Here is a 26024-nt window from a genome sequence, read left to right as displayed (position 1 = left end):
ACATTGTTTGTGTTAACATCTACTTAACTAAAACTCTCAGAAGAAAATCTCTTCCTGTTACGGACATTCCCCTGCAGCTCTGGGAATGCAAATGCCACCCCACTGTCTTAAGGCTCCATCCTGAAAATGCCAGGTGAGGCCACTTAAGAACTAACTGAAGTGCTTGGACACCGGGCAGGATTCAAACCCTCGGGGCCAGATTTTCAAACGGGCCTAAATAAGGGTCAGATTGTCCCGAGCTCAGCTCCCAGAAACTCCCCTGGAGGGACGTCTCAGCAGATTGTCCCAGAAAACTCAGCACCCAACACATGCGGAACGCTTGAAAATCTGCTCTCAATTGTGGGTGCTGAGCCCTATTTAAAATTCTGAGCTGAGGGGGTGAGAACCAGAGAGTGAAACTGACTAGGAACAGAATGTGAAACTCCCCAGTCTAGTTCTGCTTGCCCCATTTCTAGAACGCTAACCTGGCTTGGGTATCTGGGCACTACTAGTTTCACTGGGAAAAATGAATGGTGAAAAGCAAGCCAGACTATTTCCTTCTGCTCTCCCAAAAGACCCACGTGCTGCTCTGGCAGCATGCAGGGGCTGGAAGGTGAGGCTAGACACACGTACCTTAGCCTTGAGAATCCCCCCTGTACAATGGGCCTCCAGAGCAGTAGTACATCTGCAATAAGGACTCTACGGGTACGTCTGCTCTGCAGTAAAAAAACCCTCCAGCACAGAGTCTCAGAGCCTGGGTTAGCCGACTCAGTTCGTGGGGCTCAGGCTCCAGCTCCAGCCCCAGCCCGAACATCAACACTGCAATTTTATAGCCCTATAGCCCATGCCCCGCGAGCCCGAGTCAACTAACCTGGGCCAGCCGTGGCTGTGCCACGGGTCTTCAATTGCAGTATAGACAAACCCTACACGGTCTCTTCTCCCAGCCCCCAGTGCAGGGGCGGTGGATTGGAGGTGTGGCCAAAACCTACATCAGTTCTGGGCTTCCCAGGCCACACAGGGAGCAAAGGGTAAGTTAAAGCACCCCTGAGGGTGCCCTAGCTTATACTGGACGGTGGACAGGTGCCCGCATGGCAGAGTACGAAGAGTGCAAAGGTGGCTCAAAACCACCCGAAACCCATCTCCTGCATTCCTGCTGTGAGCACAGGGAGGGAGTCACTTAGCATCAGGCCCTACATTTCCAGTTTAGGGAGAGGAGACCTTTTTTGAGCTTTGATCTTCGCGAAGTGCGGGTGCCGAGTCTCACAAAGCATTCCCTCCACTTCCTAGAGGCTGACTATGCTGCCATCTCAACCTTCCAAGTCCCTGCTGGTGCATGGAAAGCAAGCCTGGCTCTCCTGCACTTGGCAGAAAAGAGCACAAACCAGACGCTCACACAGCCAGCCCCAGCTGTGGGGAATATCACATCACAGAGAACAGATGTCAAACAACAAAGAGAATCCTTGAGGCATACCCAGCTGCCTGCAACGTAACGACATTTCCCTCTTTGCCTTATCCATGTCCCACTGACATAACCGCGTCTTCTCCTTGAACTGCAGCCACACAGCCTGTGCATCAGGCAAGGTCTGTGTAAGGCCCATGCAATTCAGCATCGACAAATAATTCAACTGGCAACATTTCAGCAAAGGAAAGCCTGGCAAGCAAACGTCCAAATTGTTCAGCGCTGGGTAAAATGCGATGTTTGGAGGAAAAACAACAACACTGCGTTAACTTAAGCTGAGTAAATGAGCAAAGACCAGGGGCAAAGGGAGCAGCATCAAGCCCAGCTCACTGGCAGCTTTTTTGTGAATGTTTCGAAGGGCAGGGCTGGGGAAATAAGATCTTGGGGGCAGGGGCTATTTTTCACTTTGGTGTGTGTTCAGCATCAAGCGCAATGAGGCTGGGCCTTCTTGGGTCTACTGCCACACAAATAATACTAATAAAAAATGACCTCAGAAGAGAACCCGAAGCTTAGGCCACGCAAAGGGGGTTGTTTCTGTTTGCAAAATACAGGCTCTGTTGAAACGGACTGGGTTCAGACCAGTCCACACAACTGTTTGCCCCGTTCTTCTCCAATCAGGGACCTGAAATGCCCCCATGCTCCCATGTCAAACACGAGGGTCTGTGTAATGGTGATGAGAAACTGGAAGCACTGACAGTGAAATCCTGGCCCCATAGAAGTCAGTAGGAGTTTTGCCACTGATTTCAATGGGGCTAGGATTTCACCCTGGGAATCTAACATGGAGCTTTACATTTAAATCTCAGAGTGCTAGGGAAACTGAAGCACAGAGAAGTTAAATGACTTATCAGAGGACAGGAGCATCAGTGGCAGAGCCAGCTGTTCCTAGAGTGTTATATAAGACAATGCTCATCGAAACCCATTCCCCCCCATACTCCACTGGGTCGAGCTGGGCTGAAGAACGGCACAGTACGGTACATGCTACGGCCGGCGGGTTACCTGTATAATCGATCACGAAGCCTGCATTGCTCACGGAAGCGTCGCTTCGGAAAGCCAGGAAGAGATTGTTGCTGCTGCTCTCTATCCGGTCGGGCAGCTGGGAGCCGTAGAAGCTCCCGATCAGGGGGCTGAGTGAGCTGGGGCCGTCGTAGATGTGGAGGAAATCGTACCCGGGCTCCAAATTAAAGCTGGGAAAGAAACAAAACAAGCACAGCTTGAACTATTACGTGTATTGTGGGAGCGCTGGGAGGCCTAACAGAACATCGGGCCCCAATGTGCTAGGTGCTGTATAGACACAAAGTAAGGAAACAGCCTCACCACCAAAAATTCCAATTTAAGTGGGCAAGACAGACAGGTGGAGGAAATGGAGGATTGTTATCCCCATTTTACAGATTAGGAACTGAGGTCCCGAGAGACTAACCGACATGCCTGAAGTCTCCCAGAGAGCCCATAGCAGTGGTAGGAATTGAATCTAGCTCTCCAGAGCCTCTGTCCAGCCTTAACCACAAGGCTGCTCTGGTGGCGGGTGGGGAAAAAAAATCCTGCACAAACCAACATCTACTAATGCCGCCATTCTCTGCTCTTCCATGCAGAGAGTCTCTCGAGATGCCCATTACCACGGTTACCGAAAAGTGCAAATTAAAGGTGAGGAGCACAAGAGGACGGCTCTTTCCCTTGATGTAGTGGGGAAGGTTTAAAGGTGGAGAGGGCATAAGCATTAGACAAAGATTCCAGCAACACAAGCAGCTGTTGCTTGGAATGACAAGGCCTTGCTCCTGAGTCTGCCACCCAGGCCTGGGAAGATGCCCCTTTCAAGCCCCTTTCACCTCAGGGTTACTGTAGGCAGAGCAGAGGGCTGAGCACCGCAATGCTTTAACTCCAGTCTTGCTCCAGATCCAGCCTAAGCTTTGTGCCAGGTGTAGCCTGAGTCTGATTCTGTCTTTCACTAGATGCTGTCCAGGAATTACAGTGGTCAGTCTCCTCAGGCGATACAGGGCAGTATGGCTCAACAGGCCCCTCTCCTTAGGTGGCATCTACACAGTGGAGATCGGTTGAGATACCCTGGCTGATTGTCCCCTGATTTGGGCTCTTGGGAGACAGGGTCAGGGCATTTCCAGTGGAGCCTGAGTGTCTCCTGTGACTCTGACCAAGCTCCTGTTTCCTGGCCTTTGGGGCCGGCTGCTCGACCTCCTCTGCTGACACAGGCGTGGGTGTGAGCAGGAAGAGGGAGCTCTCGCTGAGTTCTCCATGCACTGGAGGGCAGAGGAGTCCATAAGCTTCTGTGCAGATTTTACATTATGGGTCACAGGCAGTGTGGCCCAAAGGATTAACCTGTTGATCCAGCCACACTTTGGATCCAGTCCTTTGAAAACACCCGCTAATGAATTAACAGGAGCTGGAAGGGCCAGGGGGCTCACAGGGGGCATGGCAGACACTCGCTCTGCAATAGCTCCAGGGTTTACGCTCTTTAAATACATGCACAAATAAAGCAGGACTGTGGTCGGAATACACATAGCCTCTTCCCAACAGGGGCGGATTGAGGCTAAATATGAGAGTAAATCAGCCAACACTATAGGAACCAGACACCATCCTCGGTGAGACTGGAGAGAGAAGGGGCTGGCAGATATAAGTGGTTTTCTTTGCTTTGGAGAGCCCTTTTTTTGGACACGGGTTAGGGGCACAGTTGCCAACTTTCACGCAGTAAATAAGCACCCCGACTTTCACAATAAGCCAAAAATCAAGCTAATCCCATTTCAAAACAAGGCCAAAACAAGCCAATCCCTAAGAACCCCAATACTCTATGTGACTAGATCCCCCCGGTGTGCAGTCTGGGACTGTGGTGGTGGGCCTGCTGTGCACCCCGACTTTCTCCCCCCCTGTGTCCCTGCTTGCCCCTTGCCCCTGCTTGCCTCCCCTTGCCGCTGCTTGCCGGGAGCCCATAAAAAAACAGAAGCAACAAGCTACAACAAGCAACACACTACAAGCCAAACAAGCAACAAGCCAAAAACTAGCCAACAAGCAACTGACAAGCCAATTAAGCCAAAAACAAGCCCAATTTCTGTGTTTTTTTCGCAGGTTTGGCATGTCTGGTTAGGGGCTCTCTAGGAAACTGATCTATGGAGCCCTAGGACAGCCCCTTTAGAGAGCAGTTGATGCAAATGACAAGCCCATTACCTCAGGCCTTGCCCCACCTCTGAGCTCCTCCCCTCTCCCCACAGGTCCCGGCAGAAGTGAAAGGGAACAGCTGAGCTGCTCATGGGTACTTACATATTAAATACCAGGGCAATGACATAATCGGGAGAGACCGTTAACTTCCAGTCGCACTCCTTCCCCGGGGGATAGGGCTCCGGGTACTGCGGTGACAAGATGACCCCGGCCGGCCCTGTCAGGATCCCTCCACAGGGAGCTGAAACAAGAAAGTGAGGGGTGGGGGAATAGTGATACATGGTCTGCCACATGGGGAAAACAACAGACAGTGGTGGGAATTAGACTTCTGGGTTGAGCTGTGGACTAGGTGCACCTGGAAGTCATGGGGAGGGTAGATTTAGAAATGGATGGATGGAGACTTGGGTAGAGAGATGAAGAGATGGATGGAAATATGGATGGGTAGATGGCAACAGACAGCCATATGGAGAGAGAAAGATGGAAAGACAGACAGCTAGACTGCCAGAGAGATAAGATACTATTTGTGATACAGTAGCCCTGAGGGGCCCTAACCGAGACTGGGGCCCTGTTATACTGGGCACTGGACATACACATAGCAAGAGACAGTCCAAGCCGATTACAATTTTCATAAGAGATACAAATGGATCGTCAGAGAGAAAAGATGTCTTGAGCCTTCCTGTTCCACGTATCTAGGCAGCTCCCAGTCAAAATCAAGGCTCCTGCTCAAGAAATGAAAACACGTGATGTCAGGGACTAACAATTAGTTTGCATTGCCAGGGAGGCTAAGCATTAGGTTGAAAAAAATTCCAATTTAGCGTGTTTTAAGACAGAAAATTGGGTTTTCACGAAAACAACATTTTTCTCAGAAAGTGTCGGCTTTCCAGGGGAGATTTTTGATATATTTGTCAAAAAGCTGAACACCCCAAAACACACATTTATATAGATACGAGATGCTGCTGCAGCATCTCAAGGGAGCTGTAGTTTAGTTGTTACCTACTCCCGTTCTCCTCTACGAGCTGGACTCCATCTCCCAAGACGCTCCGCCTCCTCTGCCCAAAAGGGGAGACCATGATGCGTCATGAGAGATGTCGTCCAACCAGGGAGCCCAGTTTAGAGAGAAGAATGGAAGCATGAGACACCTGACCCATGGTTCCCCGGAAGCACCGCAAAGGTATTTCAGAATCAAAGTATTTGATTTTTCACCAAAACCTGGAAATGTTCCATTGGGGGAAAAAAAACTCCAAACACTTTTCAACCAGCTTGAATTAGGCAACATAGTGTAAGGATATTGTAGAATCGTTTACAGCATCTTACCACCCAAAATTCCAAAAGCCCTTTGTCACTGAAAGAGAACCTTGCTGCTGCTCTTCCCCGCCCGCCCCCCCCCAGCTTATTGGGAGATTTTCTAAAAAAGGATCAACAGGGCTCTTTCCAAAAGCAACCCACCATTATGGCTCTTTCTTGACCTTCACTGAAGAGAATTCCCTGTGAGAATTCCCTTAGCCCGGATCATCTAACCTCAGTTCCACTCCCTGGAAAGAAGAGCTAAGATCTCAGCTTTCAATGTGAATGAGAACCCAATGGGGACTAGCTAGATACCTAGATACACAACACTGTGATTTTAGTTACAGCTCCACGACAACTAGAAGGTCTGTCAGCATCAGAGAGAAATGATGCCATGTGAGATTATTAACAGAGTCTTTCAAAAATCAAGATGTCCTGCAGCAAACAAATTCTGGGCATGTTATAAAAGTTTCCCAGCTGGCTTTAAATCTGTTTTAAGAAATGGAGTTAATTAATTTAAGTTGCTTGGGGTAACATTGCATAAACATGAATAAAGGTTACAGGATGACTAATATCTGGCTAACATTTAATTAGCCAGCTAATTTAACATTTATTGCTTTTATGTGCGTAGCATGACAATTGTTATATGTCCTGGCCGTATTGAAAAAAACATGAGCTTCTTTTATGACTTTATGAACCCATGGACAATGTCAGATAGTTTTCTCTTGTGATTCAGAATAAGTTACCTCCTTGCACAAAAGTCACCCAACCAAGGTCCTTCCGCAACCAAAAATAATTGGCTTGCCCAGACAATCCCCTGCCTCTTAGCTAAGATCTCACTCTCCTTCCTCTCTGTGCTCAGGGATCATGAGCACGCTGGGCTCTGAATGCCAGACTGCATGCCAGACCCCTTTGGCAAAACCGATTGCACAGTGTAGCTAGGTGATAGGTTTCCCCACTTTTACCTCCTCACCCACATGGCAGGACAGACCCCTTATGATGTCCTCATGTTCTGATACGGATTCTAACCCCTTCCTTGCCACTGGCTGTGTGAAACCTATGCACCCTGTTGTACTTATCCACCAAACCAGTTGGGATTTCTACCCCTTTCAATATGCAAAATGTTCCAACACACTCTAGCAAGGGGAATCTAGACCCCTCGCTGTACAATCAGAGAAATGTTGCATGGATCATACCTATGCAGGAGGGAGGGTCGGGTTGCCAGAAAAACCTGTTCTCAATCTGCACGCAGCTGATTTTGGCCTCCCCTTGCAGGGTGTATCCTGGATCGCACTGGAAGACGATGGAGTCACCTGCTTCTTTGCTGTCTGCGCTCCGGCTCCCATTCTGGGGAATCCCTGGGTCGTTGCAGGAGGTGGCAGTGGAAACTGGGAGTATCAAAAAACAAACAAATCTATAAATACAGGTTTCCATACCTCCCCATGCCTCGCTTACCCTTCTATATGTGGCACATTCTATATGATGCCTAAGAAAATGAAGCTTTGGTTGAAGTTTTTCCACTAAAATTTTTTTTGGGGGTGTGGGGGAAATTCTTCAAGAGCAGCGTTGACAACTTTCATGCTTGTCTCAAACTATCTGGTATTCTTCTTAAAGCCCCAGCTCCTGGAGTCATATGATCACATGACATTCTTGGCTTTCTTTGATTAAAAAAGCATAGGAAGCTTCTAGACCTTGTGGATGCAGAGAAAAGCTGGAAAATGCAATGTGCGTGTGATCTAAAGGCTCACAAACCAGAAGAGAAAGATGGCCCCCAAATGCATCTTTAAAAAAATATTTCATGATTTTAGAAGGGCCTGATTTGTGAAGGCAATATGGCAGTGCCACCAATCGAGATTTTTCCTTCCAAAACATTTTTCAACAAACAATGGTGTTTTGTTCTGAAGTTAAAAAAAAATCTTCACTGGAAATTTTTCTTTTGTTTGATTTTTTTTAAATCCAAAAAATGGAAAATTCCAATCTCTCCCCCTCCCCAGTCTCTTCCTCCCTTTTCAATTTTGTCCCTGGAAAAAGGTTAAGGTGGCGGGGGAGGTGGCCAGAGGAGTAGGAACAATTTTCGTGGAGAATTTTGATAAAACAAACTTTTTAAAAAATTTCTGCAAAAAATAATGACAATTTTCCAAGCAGCTCTACTATTTAGGAAATTATTTCCCAGTCTTTCAGGAAATTCTACAGCTAATTAACATTTTGCAAATTTCACAATTTTGGAATTTTGAATTTTTTGGGGAAAAATTGGGATTTATTTCTACCGTGTCCCTCTCCCATCATTTTTGGCTAGATCTAGCGTACACAGTTTATACTGTGACTTTAAACCCTCCTTGCTTTATCCTTGTGGCAATCTGTTCATCTCTCAAGCACTGACATCTGTGAACTCTTAACCTACATCGCTGCAAATATTGGACAGAAAATTTTCCAGACTTTTATAATAAGGCAGCCTTGTTATTTGACCTAATGATACGCCTGCGGCAGGGAACTCTGCTAGCTGCAAATGTTAATTTTCTTGCTGCATTCAGCGTAAGTGCAGATTCCATAAAACAGAGCGGGAGGTGAACATCTGTTCTGCTAGGATCCAATATGGTACCCACTGCCATATTTTCCTTGTTCTCCATGCACACTAATACATTTATCCCAACACTATCTGTAAGTGGGAAGAAAGCAGCGCTGCCCTGGTTTTACAGATGGGGAAACGGAGGCACAGAACGACTAAATGACTTCCTGAAGGTCACAGAAGAAATCAGTGGCAAAGCCACAAAATAAACCTCCACCTCCCAAGTCCCAGACCAGTGTCTGAACCCCAAGATCATCCTTCATCTTGTGTTGTTGACTCAACTGCAGTAACTGGGTGATGGGAGGGGAGAAGAACCAAGATGCATAATGCAGATGATGAGTGATGACTGTACTATCCTCTTTAAATACACTGTGCCAAGCAATGAGTTTTCTCCCTCTTTCTTTTCTCTGTTTCCCCTTAAAGTTCTTTCTCTCTCACACACACACAATCACACTCTTTTATTTTGCAGTGAGCATCTGTTCCTCCAGCTGCGAAAGGCTCCGGGGAACGGTAAGTTCAAGTGTGCAACACAGAGTGCAAGTCTGATGTATAATCAGGCATTGCACATACATGTTTATTTAATACACCCAGGCATCCACTAATCTTACACGGCATTTTTATACAACCTTGCGTCAAACATATGCTGTAAAATAAGCTGATATGCTCGCAGCTTTCACTGTCACTGCGTGGAAGCGGAATTTAGCCTCCAGCCCTGGGAAGCATCAAGCCTGAACTTTTAGAACTGGACGTGCTCACCTAGCATGCTTGCAGCTGTCCTTACGAGGCAACAGAAAAAAAATACAATGGGCCAGGTCCTCAGTCCTTGTAAATCAACATAGCTCCATTGACGTCCTTGCTGATTTACATCAGCTGAGGATCTGCACCGTCATGTCCCCATGGCAATAAAACTATTTAGCCTCATGCATTTTAGTGTTGGAGTTGGGGACGGGGAAGGGGAGGTTATATAAATATATATTTAAATTATACCAGATCGCAGCCTGTATGTTTGAGCTCAGGTCTCTGGCTACATGATCACGCCCTATGAACAAAGGCTGTTAGAAGAAGTAGTAAATAAGGTTGCAGCACTACATCAGACAGCTGCCTGGAGCTTATTTTCTGCTAATTGCACAGAGCCAGGTTATGGCAAGCTCCAGCATAAGGAGCTGGAGGGAGTCTGTATCTCACTTTGTTACCCTGGTGCAGAAGCTGGCCAAAATACTGCTGGGGAGCGTAGTCCCTGCTCTCTTCCAGCACCCCATAGCAGTTAGGGTGAGCCAGGAAAATCGGCCTGCTCCACTCCAGCCTATGCAGCAAGCCAGGCATAGAACAGAAGATGCAGCATCGTCTCCAAGGGCCCTGGGCCACCTCTCTGCCCTGTGCTTCCCAGGAGGAGTTCTGACTCAGGTAGGATTCGCCTGCAGGGCTCCCCCTGCAATGCACGCCCCTATCCAGCCCACACTCGGGCACCAAGAGCAGAATCGTACCCTCAGCTAGCAAAACAACTTGGAAGCAGAGACAAGAGCTGCTGCCTAGCTACCGAGGAAGCCACCACTCAGCTATCCAGGACCACTGCTGCCTGGCTCCTGCAGTAACACTGATGCCTCCCTGCCTTGCTGCCACAGCTACAGACTATGGCCCTCACTCTTTGACAGGTCTGTGCAGGCTTAATGTTACTCCCTGAGCAGCCCTATTGAAATCAACGTGCATCAGGGTTTGCAGGCTCAGGGCCTGTTCAGTGAACACAGGGTCAGGCCATGTACGTTATATACAGTGACGCTGTACAAAACAACAGCTCTGGGCTATAAACAGAGTAAGGCCAAGATTTTCAAGGCTGACTACTGATTTGGGTTGCTTCAATTTGGGGGGGGGGGCAACCTAGGTCATCATAAAGGGGCCTGATTCTCAGAAACTGCTGAGCACCCACACTCAGAAAATCAGGACCCTCTAAGGTGTCTCAGATTGGACACCAAAAAAATGGAGGAAGCGAAAATCATTAGTCATTTTCAAAACTTGGCCTGGCTTCCCATCTGCAGATTTGGTGCAGCACGTAAGGTGCGCACGAGACACCGTGTTTATGGCTTGATTTTCAGACATGCGGTAAGCATGCGGCTCCCATTGTTTGGGGGCATAGTGCCTCTCAAAATCAGTCCATTAATATTTTCTGAGCAAAGCAAAATCCCCTTTGGGCTTGTCTAGCCTAGGGAAATTTGCACTGGTTTAATTACATCACAGTGCAAATCCCCTCAGTGCAGACACACTAAACTGGTGCAAAATGGGTTTGCACTGGTGTGACATACCTTGCACCAGTTATGTTTTCAAAATACAATGCATAGGTCTCGTGCTAGTCTCCACCCCTCACTGCACGTAACACTACAAATAGGGCCACCAGACTGGACACAACTTCTCAGGCCTTGTCTACACACTGAAGTTGCACTGGTAAAGTTCCATCAACCGAACGATTTCCAGTGGAGTGCACTCACACTTGGCTCCTTGTGCCAGGCGTTGTGTCCACGCAGCCTCAGGTAGCACTGGCAAAAGCATGGTGCACTGTGGGTAAGCATCCCAGTGCCCTCCATGCGGCCTGCAGGTGCATCACCTTGTGGGAAATTTTCACTGTGCATTGTGGCACCGTGGGATACCTCACAAGGAACTGTGGGAATGTGGGGACAAATACCCACAATTCCTCCTAACGTATTTCCCATGATCAGCTGTGCCATTTACAAGCTCACCACGGTGAATCTGGATACGGCGCAATGGAATGCAGCGCTCTTCCTAGTTACATTACATTACGGTAATCACACAGCAGCGACACTTAATGGAGTGGCCAGCCCAATGAACGCTAAGTGGCGTGCGTGTCTGTTCATCACCAGCCCGTACAACCCTGAGGAAACAGAGTCTTCGTGGTGCCTACCTGAAAACTGAATCGCGAAGCCCTGCTTGCTGGTGAAGAAGTCGGTGTTGAACTGAAGGACGATGGAGTTAAAGGTGCTGTGGACGTCGCTGGGCAAGCTGGAGCCGCTTATCTCCTTTAAGACAATCCCGTTCTCCACCGGCCCATCCCATATCCTCAGAACGTCGTGGAATTCCTCCGTGTGGAAAACCATGAAATGGAGACTGCGTGGGGGAAAAGGAACAAACGCTCATGAGAATCCTTTGCAAACTAAATACGGGGGTAGGCATCCAGCAGCGTAGTCCAGAATGGGCAACTACTAGAACCCCCCCATCAATGTTACCTCACATGCAAGCTAAGTAGAGGACGCCATTTTGCTCTACCCAATGGAGTCCTCCATTCTGTGTGTCCTCACACACCCCACGCTGAGTGGAGGACACCATTTGAGAACAAAATGGCACCCTACATGAGGGCAAAAGTACTGGTATGGCCATTCCAGGGTGATCCAGCCTGACTACAGCACAATCTGTGTCCTTTGTGGATGCAGCTAAAAATGGGCTTGATGCCAGTAAGAGACAGCACGTCCGAATGGACAGGGAAGCCAATGGGAACTCGGGTGACCTGAGCTCTGTTACAGGCTCTGCCCCTGGCCTGATGGTTGACCTAGGGCAAGTCTCTTCCCCTCTCTATTTCTGAGCTTCTCCATCTGTAAAACAGAGATAACCTCCTTGTGAAACACTTTGAGAGCTACAGATGAAAAGTGACTCCATGGGAGAAGGTGCTCAGCGCTTTATGAAAATCAGGCCCCTTCTTGGTATGTCTAGCTGGGCATCCAAAATCTCTAAACAATCCTAAAACTCTTCTCCAGAGAGAGGAAGGGCCTGATTCAAACCCCACTGAAGTCAGTGGGAACGTCTCCACTAGGGACTTCACTACTGCCATTGATTATACGTGCAAGGTGCTCAGATACTATGGTGACAGGTGGGAGGGTAAAACCCTAAGACAGACTAAAGTTAAGCTGACACAGAAAAGTGTAAGGAAATTGTGGAGGAGCAGTAAAGGGGCAGCCAAGGTGCATCCAATAGTGTTTTCTTGAGCTCTTTTTATTAAAGATAAAGACAAACAGAGTAAAACGGGGAAGCTGTTCTAAACCCAGAGGAAACGTGCTGGGACCCTTTAAGATAATTGACGTGCATGCATCTAATTCACATATCATCCCTATGTTGTGTGAGTCAAACTTGGCTGTCCTTTTGCTTCCCAGTGGAAGAGCTTTTTGTCACGGGCCTGCATCTCTTGATAAAGGCCGGGGGCGGTGGATCCAGAATGCTGGAATGCAGATCTGAAATGGGGAGCAGGGTAAAACAGGGGAGATGGGAAAGGATCTTCTGGAACATTGTAGGGCAGGGCTGAGCTGGGAGCACTGCGGAAAACAGGAAATGAAGGGAATTCTTGTAAAGGTGCAGGGCAAGGCTGAGTTGGGTAGCAAAGCCCTGGATTGAGTCAGGGGACAGGAAGCGTGATGCTGCAAGGTGGGTCTGAGCAGAGCAACACAGGTGTGAGTGGAGTGCAGAGTGGAGAGACGAAAGCCAGGGAACTCTTGTAATGGTGCAGCTCAGGGCTGGACTGGGTAGCAGGGCACAGAAGGAAATGGGCAAGCTGGGAAGCTCCCATTAGGCTTCAGCACGGGTCTGATCCAAGTAACAGGTGATTGTGGAAATGGGAAACCATGGGGAAGCAAACGTATGAACCTCTCCCTAATCTTCCTCTCTTCCTGCTTTCATTCCTTCTCTCCTTTCGTTGTGCTACTTCCATCTTTGAATCCTTTGCCACACTCAAGTGAAACACTAAAACTTTAGGAATTGCCCCACATGTGGTCAGGGCAGGTATGTGCAATGGACATGGGCGAGGTCCCTGAGGCGCAATTGATTTTTCCTCCCCTTTTCTTTAACTCTATTTTTATTGTTTTTATATCAAATACCAAACACGTAACAAAACCTAACCCCCTCTAAATATATGCACAAGAGGGAAACGGCCTATAAACAACACAATTCAATGTCACTATTTATAAAACCTGGAGAGGAAAACCGAAAACCCCTGAATCTATAGAGATCATGCAGGGCATCAGTTATTAAAGTGATTAAATACAAAAAAAATAAGTCAGAACACAGCCTGTGAGCATCAGGGACTAATACACACCAAGCTGCAAATGGAGGCAATCGTTTCTTGCGTGACCAAATGTCCTCACATTTTTTCCAAGCGTTTCTCTTAGGCAAAGTCATTTTCCCCAGTAGTGTAATGCAGTAGTCGAGAGCTCACTCAGCCGGTCTGTGTGTGAGGGAGGAATTGCAGATGTCCATGTTCTCAGAATAATTGTTCTGCCCACTAAAATAGTTACAGCAATCCATTTCTTAACGCTGAGTGGGAATACCGGTCCTCCAGCACCCCCTCTATCCACCAGCTTGGAGAAGGAACAATAGCAGCACTTAAAGGTTTTGAGAGATTTTCAATCAATTGATTTTCAAGGGCTTCACTTCCTCTGTTTGTTTTGCTTTATTCATTTCTCCTGAGGTAGTGGCACCTGGCTGCCGCTTTAATATTTTAGTTCCCTATGCAAGATAATGGTTACTACTCTAGTAATGCATTATATATGTTAGTCAGTGATTTGATATTATTAATTGACTACTCGGGAGGGTTCTGCATTTTAGGCTTTTATTTAATATGCTTGTTATGTTTGTTTTAATGTAATAATTTTGTACAGGAAAAACAATGAAATATTGATTAAAACACAGAGGAATTCAGCTCCTGGGCTCTTCTGCTTATTTATTAGGCAGCATGCCTAGCTTACCTTATATTAATGCCAACAACCACCATTTTACTGGCTTCCTCTTATAACTTCTCAGCCTATAATTCTGCTCCCCATGTAGTGCTCTGAGAGGTGACCCCCAATTTCTCCTCATTCAAATTCCCTCCCATCTAAACCAACTTTGAAGGCTTCAACTCCCAGGTGAGGAGGACTAGGAGTGGCCCCTTTGCATGCCAGGGAACACCCCAGGGAGAGAGGATTGGAAGGTGTGCAGTGCCCCCCCTCACCTTGACTTCCTTGGAGGGCGAGCAGACAACTAGGAGGGTGAGGAACGATGGTCTTATGGTTAAGGGCACCAGCTCATAGAATCAGGGAATCTGGGTTGTGTTCCTGGCTCTGCTGTGTGACCTGCGACAAGTGCCTTAGGTTCTGCAGTGAAGTAAATGGCAGTCTTTCCACTGACTTTTGTGGGCTTTATATCAGGCCCATAACTCCCATGACTCAGTTTCCCCATCTGCAAAATGGAGACAAGAATACCTCCTCGCAGAGGTGTTACGATGCTCCTTTGAGACCGAGTTCTGGGACGCTCAGGCAAAAGGTGCCATAGCAGATGAGGTGGATTTCTGTCCTAGATGTACCCTGTACTGAAGTTTGCTTTGGACACCATTGTTTATAAAACTTTAGTTATTACAAAGCTAAATGCAATCAGCTGATAGAATAAGTTCCAAGAGAATATCTGTATAGTAAGAAATTATGACCAGCTCTCCAAAATATACAGTTAGAAAGGAATGGAGAGGAAAGAGGAGAAACAACAGCCAGTGAAATTACACAATGTTCTCAGTTTTGTATTTATTGTAATACTCTGAATGCAGATCACATTACTCTGCGCCATATATTTTATTGCTTCACCTGTCTTGTATCAAAGGTTTCCCAGTATGCTACTGCCCGCACCACTGCCACTGTGGGCTGTTATCTCGCCTGTCCTTGTAAGGTGAGCAGGGTCATGCCTGGCCAGCACTCGGAGCAGAGACCCTGGGAAGAAGTGGGGTCGGTGAGTCAGCAGATGGCTCTCCACTTCAGAGTCAGGACTGAACTAATGGTCCAGTGTGGTGGCAGAAGTGGTGTGTCTTTCCATGGGAGACAGAGGTTCTGTCCACTTGTCCTCTTAAAGTTCCTCTGGAACTTTGCAGAAGGGTTAACTCGTGACCCTGATTCCCTGATCAAATTCCATTCTACTTATCCAACGCTTTCCCATGTTGCTACAATTAGATATGGGATCCCGCTTCACTTCCTGTCCCAAACACTTGTGTCAGATAGCAGCACACTTTTCAATGGCCATTTGCCTTCTGCTTCAAACAGATGTGAAATGACGGCTGCACACACAGTTTGCAAAGAACTTTGGACCTTCCAGGATAAGAAGGGCTATCTAAGTGTAAGATACTGTCATTATTATTGTTAACCAGGGGAGCTGTCAGCACAAAGTGACAATACATCAGGGTTCAGCCCCTTTCATTCCTTCATTTAAAATGGAAAGCCGACAGGCATCTATAAATGGAGATTCCCTTTGTCCTAATAAGGAGGAGAGGATGGAAGATGATAAAATACAGGTAGGATCTGATGAGAAACCATCAAATGAAAAAATGTCCCATTCAATTACATCATGTAATGGCAGGCAGCTAAAAAGTGACAAGTTTTTAAAGTGCTTTTACACCAATGTTAGAAGTCTAAATTATAAGATGGGTGAACTAGAGTGCCTCGCATTAAATGAGGATATTGATATAATAGGCATCACAGAAACTTGGTGGAATGAGGATAATCAATGGGACACAGTAACACCAGGGGACAAAATATATCGGAAGGACAGAACAGGTTGTGCTGGTGGGGGAGCGGCACAAAATGTGAAAGAAAGCGTAGAATCAAATGAAGTAAAAATCTTAAATGAACCAAACTGTATCAGAATCTCTATGGATTGTAATTCCATGCTTGAATAATAAGACTATAGCACTAGGGATATATTACAGACCACCTGACCAGGATGGTGATAGTGACTGTGAAATGCTCAGGGAGATTAGAGAGGCTATTTAAATAAAAAACTCAGCAATAATGGGGGATTTCAACTATCCCCATATTGACTGGGTCCATGTCACCTCAGGACGGGATGCAGAGATAAAGTTTCTTGACACCTTAAATGACTGCTTCTTGGAGCAACTAGTCCTGGAACCCACAAAAGGAGAGGCAATTCTTGATTTAGTCCTAAGTGGGCACAGGATCAGGTCCAAGAGGTGAATATACCTGGACCGCTTGGTAATAGTGACCATAATATAATTACATTTAACATCCATGTGGCGGGGAAGACACCACAGCAGCCCAACACTGTAGCATTTAATTTCAGAAAGGGGAACTACACAAAAATGAGGAGCTTAGTTAAACAGAAATTAAAAGGTACAGCGCCCAAAGTAAAATCCCTATAAGCCGCATAGAAACTTTAAAGACACCATAACAGAGGCTCAACTTAAATGTATACCCCAAATTAAAAAACATAGTAAGAGAACCAAAAGAGAGCCATAATGGCTAAACAACAGAGTAAAAGAAGCACTGAGAGGCAAAAAGGCATCCTTTAAAAAGTGGAAGTTAAATCCTAATGAAAAAAATTGAAAGGAGCATAAACTCTGGCAAATGAAGTATAAAAATATAATTAGGAAGGCCCCAAAAGAACTGGAAGAACAGCTCGCCAAAGACTCGAAAAATAATAGCTATTTTTTTTAAGTACATCAGAAGCAGGAAGCCTGCTAAACAACCCGTGGGGCCACTAGAGGATTGAGATGCTAAAGGAGCACTCAAGGACGATAAGGCCATTGCGGAGAAACTAAACGAATATTTTGCATCTGTCTTCATGGTTGAGGATGTGAGGGAGATTCCCAAACCTGAGCCATTCTTTTCAGATGACAAACCTGAGGAACAATCCCAGATTGAGGTGTCATTAGAGGAGGTTTTGGAACAAATTGATAAACTAAACAGTAATAAGTCACCAGGACCAGACGGTATTCATCCAAGAATTCTGAAGGAACTCAAATGTGAAATTGCAGCACTACTGTCGTCTGTAAGCTATCATTTAAATTAGCTTCTGTACCAAATGACTGGAGGATAGCTAATGTCATGCCAATTTTTAAAAAGGGCTCCAGAGGTGACCCCGCCAATTACAGGCTGGTAAGCCTGACCTGGCAAGCTGGTTGAAACTATACTAACAAACAAAATCGTCAGACAAATAGATCAACATAATTTGTTTGGGAACAGACAACTTTGTTTTTATAAATGGAAATCATGCCTCACCAATCAACTAGAATTCTTGGAGGGAGTCAACAAGCAGGTGGACAAGGGGGATCCAGTGGATATAGTGTATTTAGGTTTTCAGAAAGCCTTTGACAAGGTCCCTCACCAAAGGCTCCTAAGCAAAGTAAGCTGCCATGGGATAAGAGGGAAGGTTCCCTCATGGATTGGTAATTGGTTAAAAGATAGGAAACAAAAGGTAGGAATAAATAGTCAGTTTTCAGAATGGAGAGAGGTAAATAGGGGTCTGTACTGGGATCAGTCCTATTCAACATATTCATAAATGATCTGGAAAAAGTGGTAACCAGTGAGGTGAAAACATTTTGCAGGTGATACAAAATTACTCAAGATAATTAGGTCCAAAGCAATCTGCAAAAGGATCTCTCAAAACTGGGTGACTGGGCAACAAAATGGCAGAAGAAATTCAATGTTGATAAATGCAAAGTAATGCACACTGGAAAACATAATCCCAACTATACATTTAAAATGATGGGGTCTAAATTAACTGTTACCACTCAAGAAGGAGATCTTGGAGTCACTGTGGATAGTTTAATACAGAAATATACCTATCTCACAGAACTGGAAGGGACTTTGAAAGGTCATCAAGTCCAGTCCTCTGCCTTCACAGCAGGACCAAGTACCATCCCTTATTGTTACCCCAGGATCCCTAAATGGCCCCCTCAAGGATTGAACTCACAACCCTGGGTTTAGCAGGCCTATGCTCAAACCACTGAGCTATCCCTCCCCACTATAGTTTTCTGAAAACATCCACTCAATGTGCAGCGGCAGTCAAAAAAGTGAACAGAATGTGGGGAATCATTAAGAAAGGGATAGATAAGAAGACAGAAAATATCATATTGCCTCTATATAAATCCATGGTTTGCCCACATCTTGAATACTGTGTGCAGATGTGGTCACCCCATCTCAAAAAAGATACATTGGACTTGGAAAAGGTTCAGAAAAGGGCAACAAAAATGATTAGGGGGATGGAACGGCTTCCATATGAGGAGAGATTAATCAGACTGGGACTTTTCAGCGTGGAAAAGAGACGACTAAGGGGGGATACGATAGAGGTCTATAAAATCATGACAGGTGTGGAGAAAGTAAATAATGAAGTGTTATTTACTACTTCTCATAACACAAGAACTAGGGATCATCAAATGAAATTAATAGGCAGCAGGTTTAAAACAAACAAAAGGAAGTATTTTTTCAGACAATGCACCCTGTGGAACTCCTTGCCAGAGGCTGTTGTGAAGGCCAAGACTATAACAGGGTTCAAAAAAGAATGCGATAGGTTCATGGAGGATAGGTCCATTAATGGCTATTAGCCAGGATGGCGGGGATGATGTCCCTAGCCTCTGTTTGCCAGAAGCTGGGAATGGGTGATAGGGGATGGATCGCTTGATGATCACTTGTTCTGTTCATTCCCTCTGGGGCACCTGGCATTGGCCACTGTCGGAAGACAGGATACTGGGATGGATGGACCTTTGGTCTGACCCAGTATGGTCATTTAATTGCCTGTTTTTCATTGCCACATTATCACCAGGGAAAACACTGCATGACACAATGAAATCAGACTAAAACTGGACAAATTCTAGACATGCCATTCTATGTGCTGTGCTGAGGAAACCTCTGAAAATAAAATGACCAGATAGTAGGCTTAAAACCTCGGCGAAGAGTCTACTGAAGAAAACAAGGAAACATTAGCTGTGTTCCCATTTATCTAAAGCAACAATAAACAAACAAGGTGGAACAGAACCCCCCCCAAACAGTCCAAAACAAAAAAACCAAACAAACCCTGCAATGTACTCAGCAAGGAAATGAAGTCCACAGAATCAGACAGCAGCCAAAAGAGCTGAATCATAAATCTATCTAAGCAGGAACCTTGAGCAAAGTGAAAAAAAAAAAAAAAGGACAGACTCAGGCAAAATAAGAATGGATCACACTGGAATCACTCTCACATATCTCAGCGCAATAGCATTTGCTTCAGGGCTAATTTACCAGCAATGAAAACTCATCAGTGAATTCACAGGAGCAATTGGAACACAGAGCGGATGGAAAGACACATGTAAGGAAGCAGTGCAGGGAAGGGGGGAGGAGGAGGAGGAGGAGTATAGCCAGGGAAGACTTTGGAATTCCTATAAACATCTTGTCCTACCAGCTGTTAAAGGAAAACCCCAACAAGCTCTCCAGTTACCGGGAACAGTGTCTTACTTCCTAATGGAGCTTTAAGAAGTGACTCACAAACGATCAACCATTAAGCAGGGAGCCATCAACATGACAACCTGATGATCTAATGACAAGTGACCGGCTGACCAATGATTGCAGCATCTAGGACCCCTAGTCATGGACTCCATTGCACTAGGCATAGGGAAAACCCAGAACAAAGAGGCAGTCCCTGCCATGAAGAGCTTACAATCGAAGTATCAGACAAGAGTCAACAGATGGATGGTTGGTTTGTGCATCCGTCAGGGATAGCTGATTTTATGTATTAATTTAACAGATTAGGTACCTTCGGGAACAATTGATCAATGCAACCGGGGCTCATGTAACTTCATGCCCTTACTTTCCTTACCATCACCCTCCCTTCCCTGTGCCCCAAAGAGCTGACAGTGTCATTTACGGCAGGAGACAACAAACAGGTGTAGCAAACAATATGGAGGAGGACAATTATTTTTGCATTCTAACCATCACTATTAGATGTATTAAAATGCAGCTAAAATCAAATGAGGCAGTGGTTCTATACATGAACCACAGTATAGTTATCTCCTGCTGAGGGGAAGGAGGTGGAAGGCAGGACTTCTGGGTCCTATTCCTAGCTCTGCCGCTGACCTGCTGTGTGGTCTTGGAGGAGTCATATAGGCCCCGGTTTTCAAAAAGTGCCCAACTCGTTTAGCAAGCCCCATTTGAGGCAATCAAGGGCCTGACTTCCAGAGGGTGCTCAGCACCCACAGCTCACACTAACTTCCCGTGGAGAGGTGGGTGCTCAGTGGGACTGAAAGTCAGGCTGTAAACACCTCCGGTTGGACACCCCAGAACTGAAGCACCTCAAATTATGGGATGCTATTGCAAACTTGGGCCTTATCCTTTAGCTCCAGCAATATTCTTAGCTGGAGAATGGCATTCATAATGAATTAGTCCCCAGTCAGGTAGGCAAATCCCATTTATAAGGGGCCTTGAGATCTTCAGATGAATGCCACCAAGGAGCACAGAATTATTACACCGGCTACCTCCTTCTTTCTCTCAACCACTGTTGTTAAAGAATATACGCCAGTGAAAACTATGGAGCCCCGGGAGCAGGCAGGTGTTTGCCTCATTGAGCAACAACTCCAGGTGCCACCCTTTCTGCTCCAAGCCTCCCCCAAGTGCTCTCTGAACCCTGGATAAAATGGGCAGAAGGACATGCCATACATAGAGAACTGGCTTTTGCTGCTACGTATGTAAGGCAGCCATGGTTAGAGATGCTGGTCAAAGAAGCTTTCCACACCAGAGTGACATAAGTCCTCTAAAGAACAAGTGAAACATGGTGTACTCTATTACCCAAATGTCTGAAAACATTAAGGGATTTTTAAGAGGGTGCAGAATGGTGGAAAATTGCCCTGGGTGCTCACTCAACAAGAAGGAGAGGAAAACCTCACCGGTAGCTGCTGCAAAGGAGACGCACGTTGAAATGGAAATGGCAGGAACACGAGCAAACATGAGGGGAAGAAGTAATGACGTAACAGGGTGGATCTAACATTAAAACTAACCCCTTCCCCTAACCACAGGGGAAGTCCCAGAGGGAAATTCAGCCCTGCTCAGGGGTGAGACCTGCCTGCAGTGGAAAAGGGCCACTCCTGCAGTACAGGGACAGAGGGGTTCAACTCCTGGCTCTGCCATGGGCTCCTGAGATGACCTTTGGCATATCGCCTAATCTCTCTGTGCCTGACTCCCACTATAAAGTGGGGATACTAATACAGCCTGTTTCCCTCCTTATGACTATTTAGATGGTAAGGTCTTTGAGGCAGACACTGCCCCTTAGTAGGTGTATGTGCAGCCCCTAGCGCAGTGATATCCCAGATCTGGCTTTCAGCCTTTAGGCATTACGAGAATACAACTAATAATACTGAGCCAACACCTTCACTGACTGCGGCCATCAGGGTTTTCCATTAATGTCTCTCATTCAAGCACTGGCCCTGCCCAATTCTGCTCAGTTTACACAACATAAAATCAGGTCCTGAACTGGTTAAGAAGCAGAATGATTGTAATGCTAATGATTTATAGCCCATCAGTCAAAGGTTCAAGCCTCAATTTAAGACTAGGACCTTCAGAGTCAGTAGTTTGGGGCTCCTCTTAACCCCCTGAAAGTGCCATACCAACAAAATAAGAACTGCTCAAATTCGGTGCCCCCAGAAGTCTCTAAGGAAGCCGATCCAAGCATACAAATATTTCTACTCATATTTTTAAATGAGACTTTGAAAAATGGACCTGTCAGTACAGTGCCATTCATTAGGCCAGGGTTAACAACAACAATAAACTCTCTTACAACCCCGAGATGGCTGCGAAACAATAAAATACCACCGAATCAGCATATTCACAGACTGTTCTTGAGCATACAAACAGATGTCAGAGACAAGTTTCATTTGTTTTACAATACTCCCCTCTCCCACCCCCACCCCCGCACCTCTTTACTGGAGCTAAAGACATTTTACTTGCAATTTTATGGTGGGGAAGATGGTTAATACCCTTTTGAAGTGCACCCCTTTTAACATTTGTTGCAATAATGGACATTCCATTTTCTATCTTCCTCCTTTTCTTCTCCCCCCCCCCTTGCCAAGAGATACAGCTTTATTCAAAAAGCTTTGGTGATTAATTTTAATGGAAGTTATAAATGAGAGCTTTATACAATTGTATCATGAGTGAAGAGGATTATTATTCTGATGGATTACCATAAAAATGAAGTTGATGGAAATTCGTTCTCCCAAAAAACCAAAATTCATCTGTTCTGTTTGAGCTGCACAAAAACCAGATGTTCGGAGGAACAGAACAGGGGGCTTAATCACTGATGAAAGGGAGGGTCACAATTTGTATTATCACCTGGCATAATTTCATTCCATTCTTGAGCCCTTCCAAACCATTGGTCTGATCCTACAAACATTAGCACATAGCATGACTCATTCATGTATTCCCATTGAAGTGGCTAGGAATAGGTGTGGGAGTAAATTTACTCACAAGCTTTAGTGGAGGCAAGATCAGCCACCATTGCTACATCTTTTGGGCTCTGTGCAGGTGAATTATACTCACACCCACTCTAAGGCCCCTTTGCACAGTTACAATGATGTAGAAAGCTTTGGGATAAATGAGAATCAGATCTCTGGGCTTCAAGGGGACGTCGTGTGGGTGTACAGGTCTGGCAGAGTGAATCCCATTGACAATAATGGGGCTCTGATAGGGTCAGAAATCTGTCTGCATGGATCAGGCTGCAAGACTGGGACCTTATATTTTAATTGTGCATGTTACATGCAGAGCCATAGTCATCTAGGGCACTGTATGTGCAGTTTATGCTAACTACACATGCAGTCTTTATTCCATGAATAAATACAGAACTCCGATCTTTTTCGTTGTCAAGCCAGTGCCATCCACGAGTACTAAATTCACATTTATTTTATTTCTCCCTAGATTGATTACCTAATTGGTACCCAGGATTCCAGCAAGAACCACTGTTCCTACTGCTGCAATTTAATGCTTGCTTCTACCACTGCCAATTTAGAACAAGGACCATGGGTCAGATCATCATTTAAATCAGCAAGAGGTGATGCAAACTAGTTCTATTAATAGTGACAGAGCATGTACATGTTAATTGGAATATATCAGTTGCAACAAGGATGCGAGTAAGACATCAGCGGAGATAAGCTCAATCAAGAGACGACATTCCCTGATGGGAGCCAAGGAGCGTAAAAGATTTGCACGGGCTATTACAAAGTCCTTTGCAGGGGGATGGAAAAGGGGAAGAGCTTTTTGAGAAACGTTCCTTTGAAAGTCCCCCCTTCCATCCATTAAGAGTTATCATGCCAATTTCCCCAAACTATCCATCACTGAATCAGTCTGAGAAGACTGAAGTCATGCAGGAATTTCTGCATTTAAAAATACTGGACCAAATTCACCCCAGCATAAACCCATTGAATAAAAACACCACACAGTTCAACGTGATTAACTGTCTCTGGCAAAGATCAGACCAGTGCTGCTGTAGCAGGTGTGTTGTGGGTCAGGACAGAGGTGCAGGGACAGAGCAATGTGAGAACACAGCATTGGAATAGTAAGGGATTCTGCAGATCAGTAGAGACGTATCACTGCAGAGCTTTTTATAGGAAGCAACAGCACGAGGGTGAATAGATGGGCAATGGAAGAGCTGGTCTAAATAACAATGTGTTGAATAAATTCTGCGCACTTCCCCATCTACTCGCAAAAAAATGTATTTGCAAATAGGTGTTGGTTTTGTATTGAAGGCAGCTGTAGCTGGACTGGAATATCCAGTTAAGTGCAGGGCTGTATTGAGGTGGTGTGGCAGGGCTGCGGGGGAATTCAGTGCTGGATTAGGGAAGCTGGTGGCTGCACTAACACTACGAGCCAGTGTTCTCAGCCTCACCTGCCTCAGTGCCAAATTCACGTAGCTTAAAATCTAGAATACATTACATTTTAAACTGCAGTGAAGCAAAGGGTAGGAGAGCAATAACAACAGGTGGGGGAGAAGCGGGAGGAGGAAATGGTTTCTGGTCTCCCTACTCGCCAGATGTTTGTGAACTATTTCAATCCTTCTTTTAGGAAGGATAATTCCCTTTTGTACGTTGCTTTTTTATTATTAAAACTACAAAACAGTGAAGTTATAATAAAAAGATGCCATGTGTTGTGATCTTATCCTTCCAGCTCCTCCACTCACTGCTCACATCTGGGGACCCACTCCCGGATTCTTTTGTCATCTAGAGCCGAGTAATTCCACCGCTTTCGGATGAACTATTCCTAATTTACACTGGTGGTGTGAGCGGGAGATGACTCAAGCCCCTAATTGCCTAGGATATCATCTTGCGGGTGCTTGGATCTCAAATACAAGCCCATTTGGTAAGAAAAAACAACTGGAAGCGCATTGGACCGAACGGGGGAATCTCAGTGCAGTATTCTGGTGGCAAGCCTGTTTTCAACTCTGAAATACATCCCAAGAGGAAACAAAATCAAAGTCTCTTGCATGGCACACAGACACAGGATTGAAGGCTAACAGATGAAAGTTTAATAAAGCAATAATATCAGGCAACAGCAGAAGCAGCAGCAAATTACCTGACCTTCTCCACAGTGTGGAATGACAGATGTTTCTGACAATAAGGTGTCAGAGACAGGCCATATAGGGGATATAAATTAACCAAAGCCAGATTGTGTATGTGTGTGCGCGTGGGGGGGGGGGGGTGTTGGAATGGTGCCACTTTTAACCATCCTGGCAGGAGAAGAGCAAGGGTTGGCGGCTCATTTGTGACCCGCAAAGCGAAATAACATTCTTTCTAACCTCTTTAAGTAATTGCTAGCCAGCTTCTAGCATCACAGAAGCAGCAAATGAGAAATCAACAAGCCTATAGTAACCACCACGTAATCCCAGCATAACAAACAAGACTGCATAAGAGCACATGGTAACCCAGCTTCCCTAGAGCAGAACTACCGGTCACGTTTTCCACACTGTCTCGGGGACTTGGATGTCTAATGGGAACTGGACATTCAAATCCATTGAGCAGTTTTGACCTCAGCCTACTTGTAAAAAGAACTGATAACAGAGAAAATAGATAATGTGATAATAGATAAGAGAGCAAACAGGGCTGATAACAGAGCAAATAACTGATTTTCTAGTTAAGAGGCCAAACCCTCCTCCCCTCCCCAGAGCCCCTCATTTTTTTCAGGTCAAGACAAAGCTTTTTTTTTTTTGCTTTTTTTCCATTTTTTCCGGCTGAAACAGAAGACTGAAAAGAGTTAGTCTGGGGTTGAATGAAACAACATTTATTTCAGCTTTTCTGTTTCATTTCTGGGTGTCCCCCCCTCACTTTCTTCTTGTTATTTTTTTCAAAGAAATCTAGCTACATTTCAAAATAAAATCTCCTTCTAAAAGGAAATGTTTTGATTTGGGGGGATTTTTTTTCTTCTCCATAGTTTCGTAGATTCAAAGCCAGAAGGGACCATTATGATCCTCTACTCTGACTTTCTGTATAACACAGGCCAGACAACTTCTCCCCAAATAATTCTTAGAGCAGATCTTTTAGAAAAACACCTTTAAAATTGCCAGTGATAGAGAAATCACCATGACCATTGGTAAATTGTTCCAATGGTTAATTATTCTCCACATTAAAAATGGATGCCTTATTTCCAGTCTGAATTTGTCTAGCTTCAGCTTCCAGCCAATTGGATCATGTTATATCTTTCTCTGCCAAATTGAAGAGCCCATTATTAAATATTTGTTCCCCATATAGATACTTACAGGCAGTCATCAAGTCACCCCTTAGCCTTCTCTTTGTTAAGCTAAATAGATTGAGCTCTTTGAGTC

The 26024-nt window shown here is 45.5% G+C and overlaps 1 protein-coding gene across 2 annotated transcripts in view; it reads right to left on the bottom strand.

The window, feature by feature from the left end:
- CSMD2 (CUB and Sushi multiple domains 2) overlaps positions 1-26024 on the bottom strand; it is a 563293-nt gene that overhangs the window by 136635 nt on the left and 400634 nt on the right. For both annotated transcript variants that reach the window (XM_037881906.2, XM_043532277.1), the window contains 4 exons: positions 11362-11564; positions 7081-7272; positions 4703-4841; positions 2435-2622 (listed from right to left, as the gene is read on the bottom strand). In XM_037881906.2, coding sequence (XP_037737834.2) covers positions 2435-2622; positions 4703-4841; positions 7081-7272; positions 11362-11564 — 722 coding nt within the window. The remainder of the gene's footprint in view (positions 1-2434; positions 2623-4702; positions 4842-7080; positions 7273-11361; positions 11565-26024) is intronic.

The sequence above is a fragment of the Chelonia mydas genome, chromosome 19, assembly GCF_015237465.2.
Source record: "Chelonia mydas isolate rCheMyd1 chromosome 19, rCheMyd1.pri.v2, whole genome shotgun sequence".
Classification (NCBI taxonomy): Eukaryota; Metazoa; Chordata; order Testudines; family Cheloniidae; genus Chelonia; species Chelonia mydas.
This window is presented reverse-complemented; position numbering and strand designations above follow the sequence as displayed.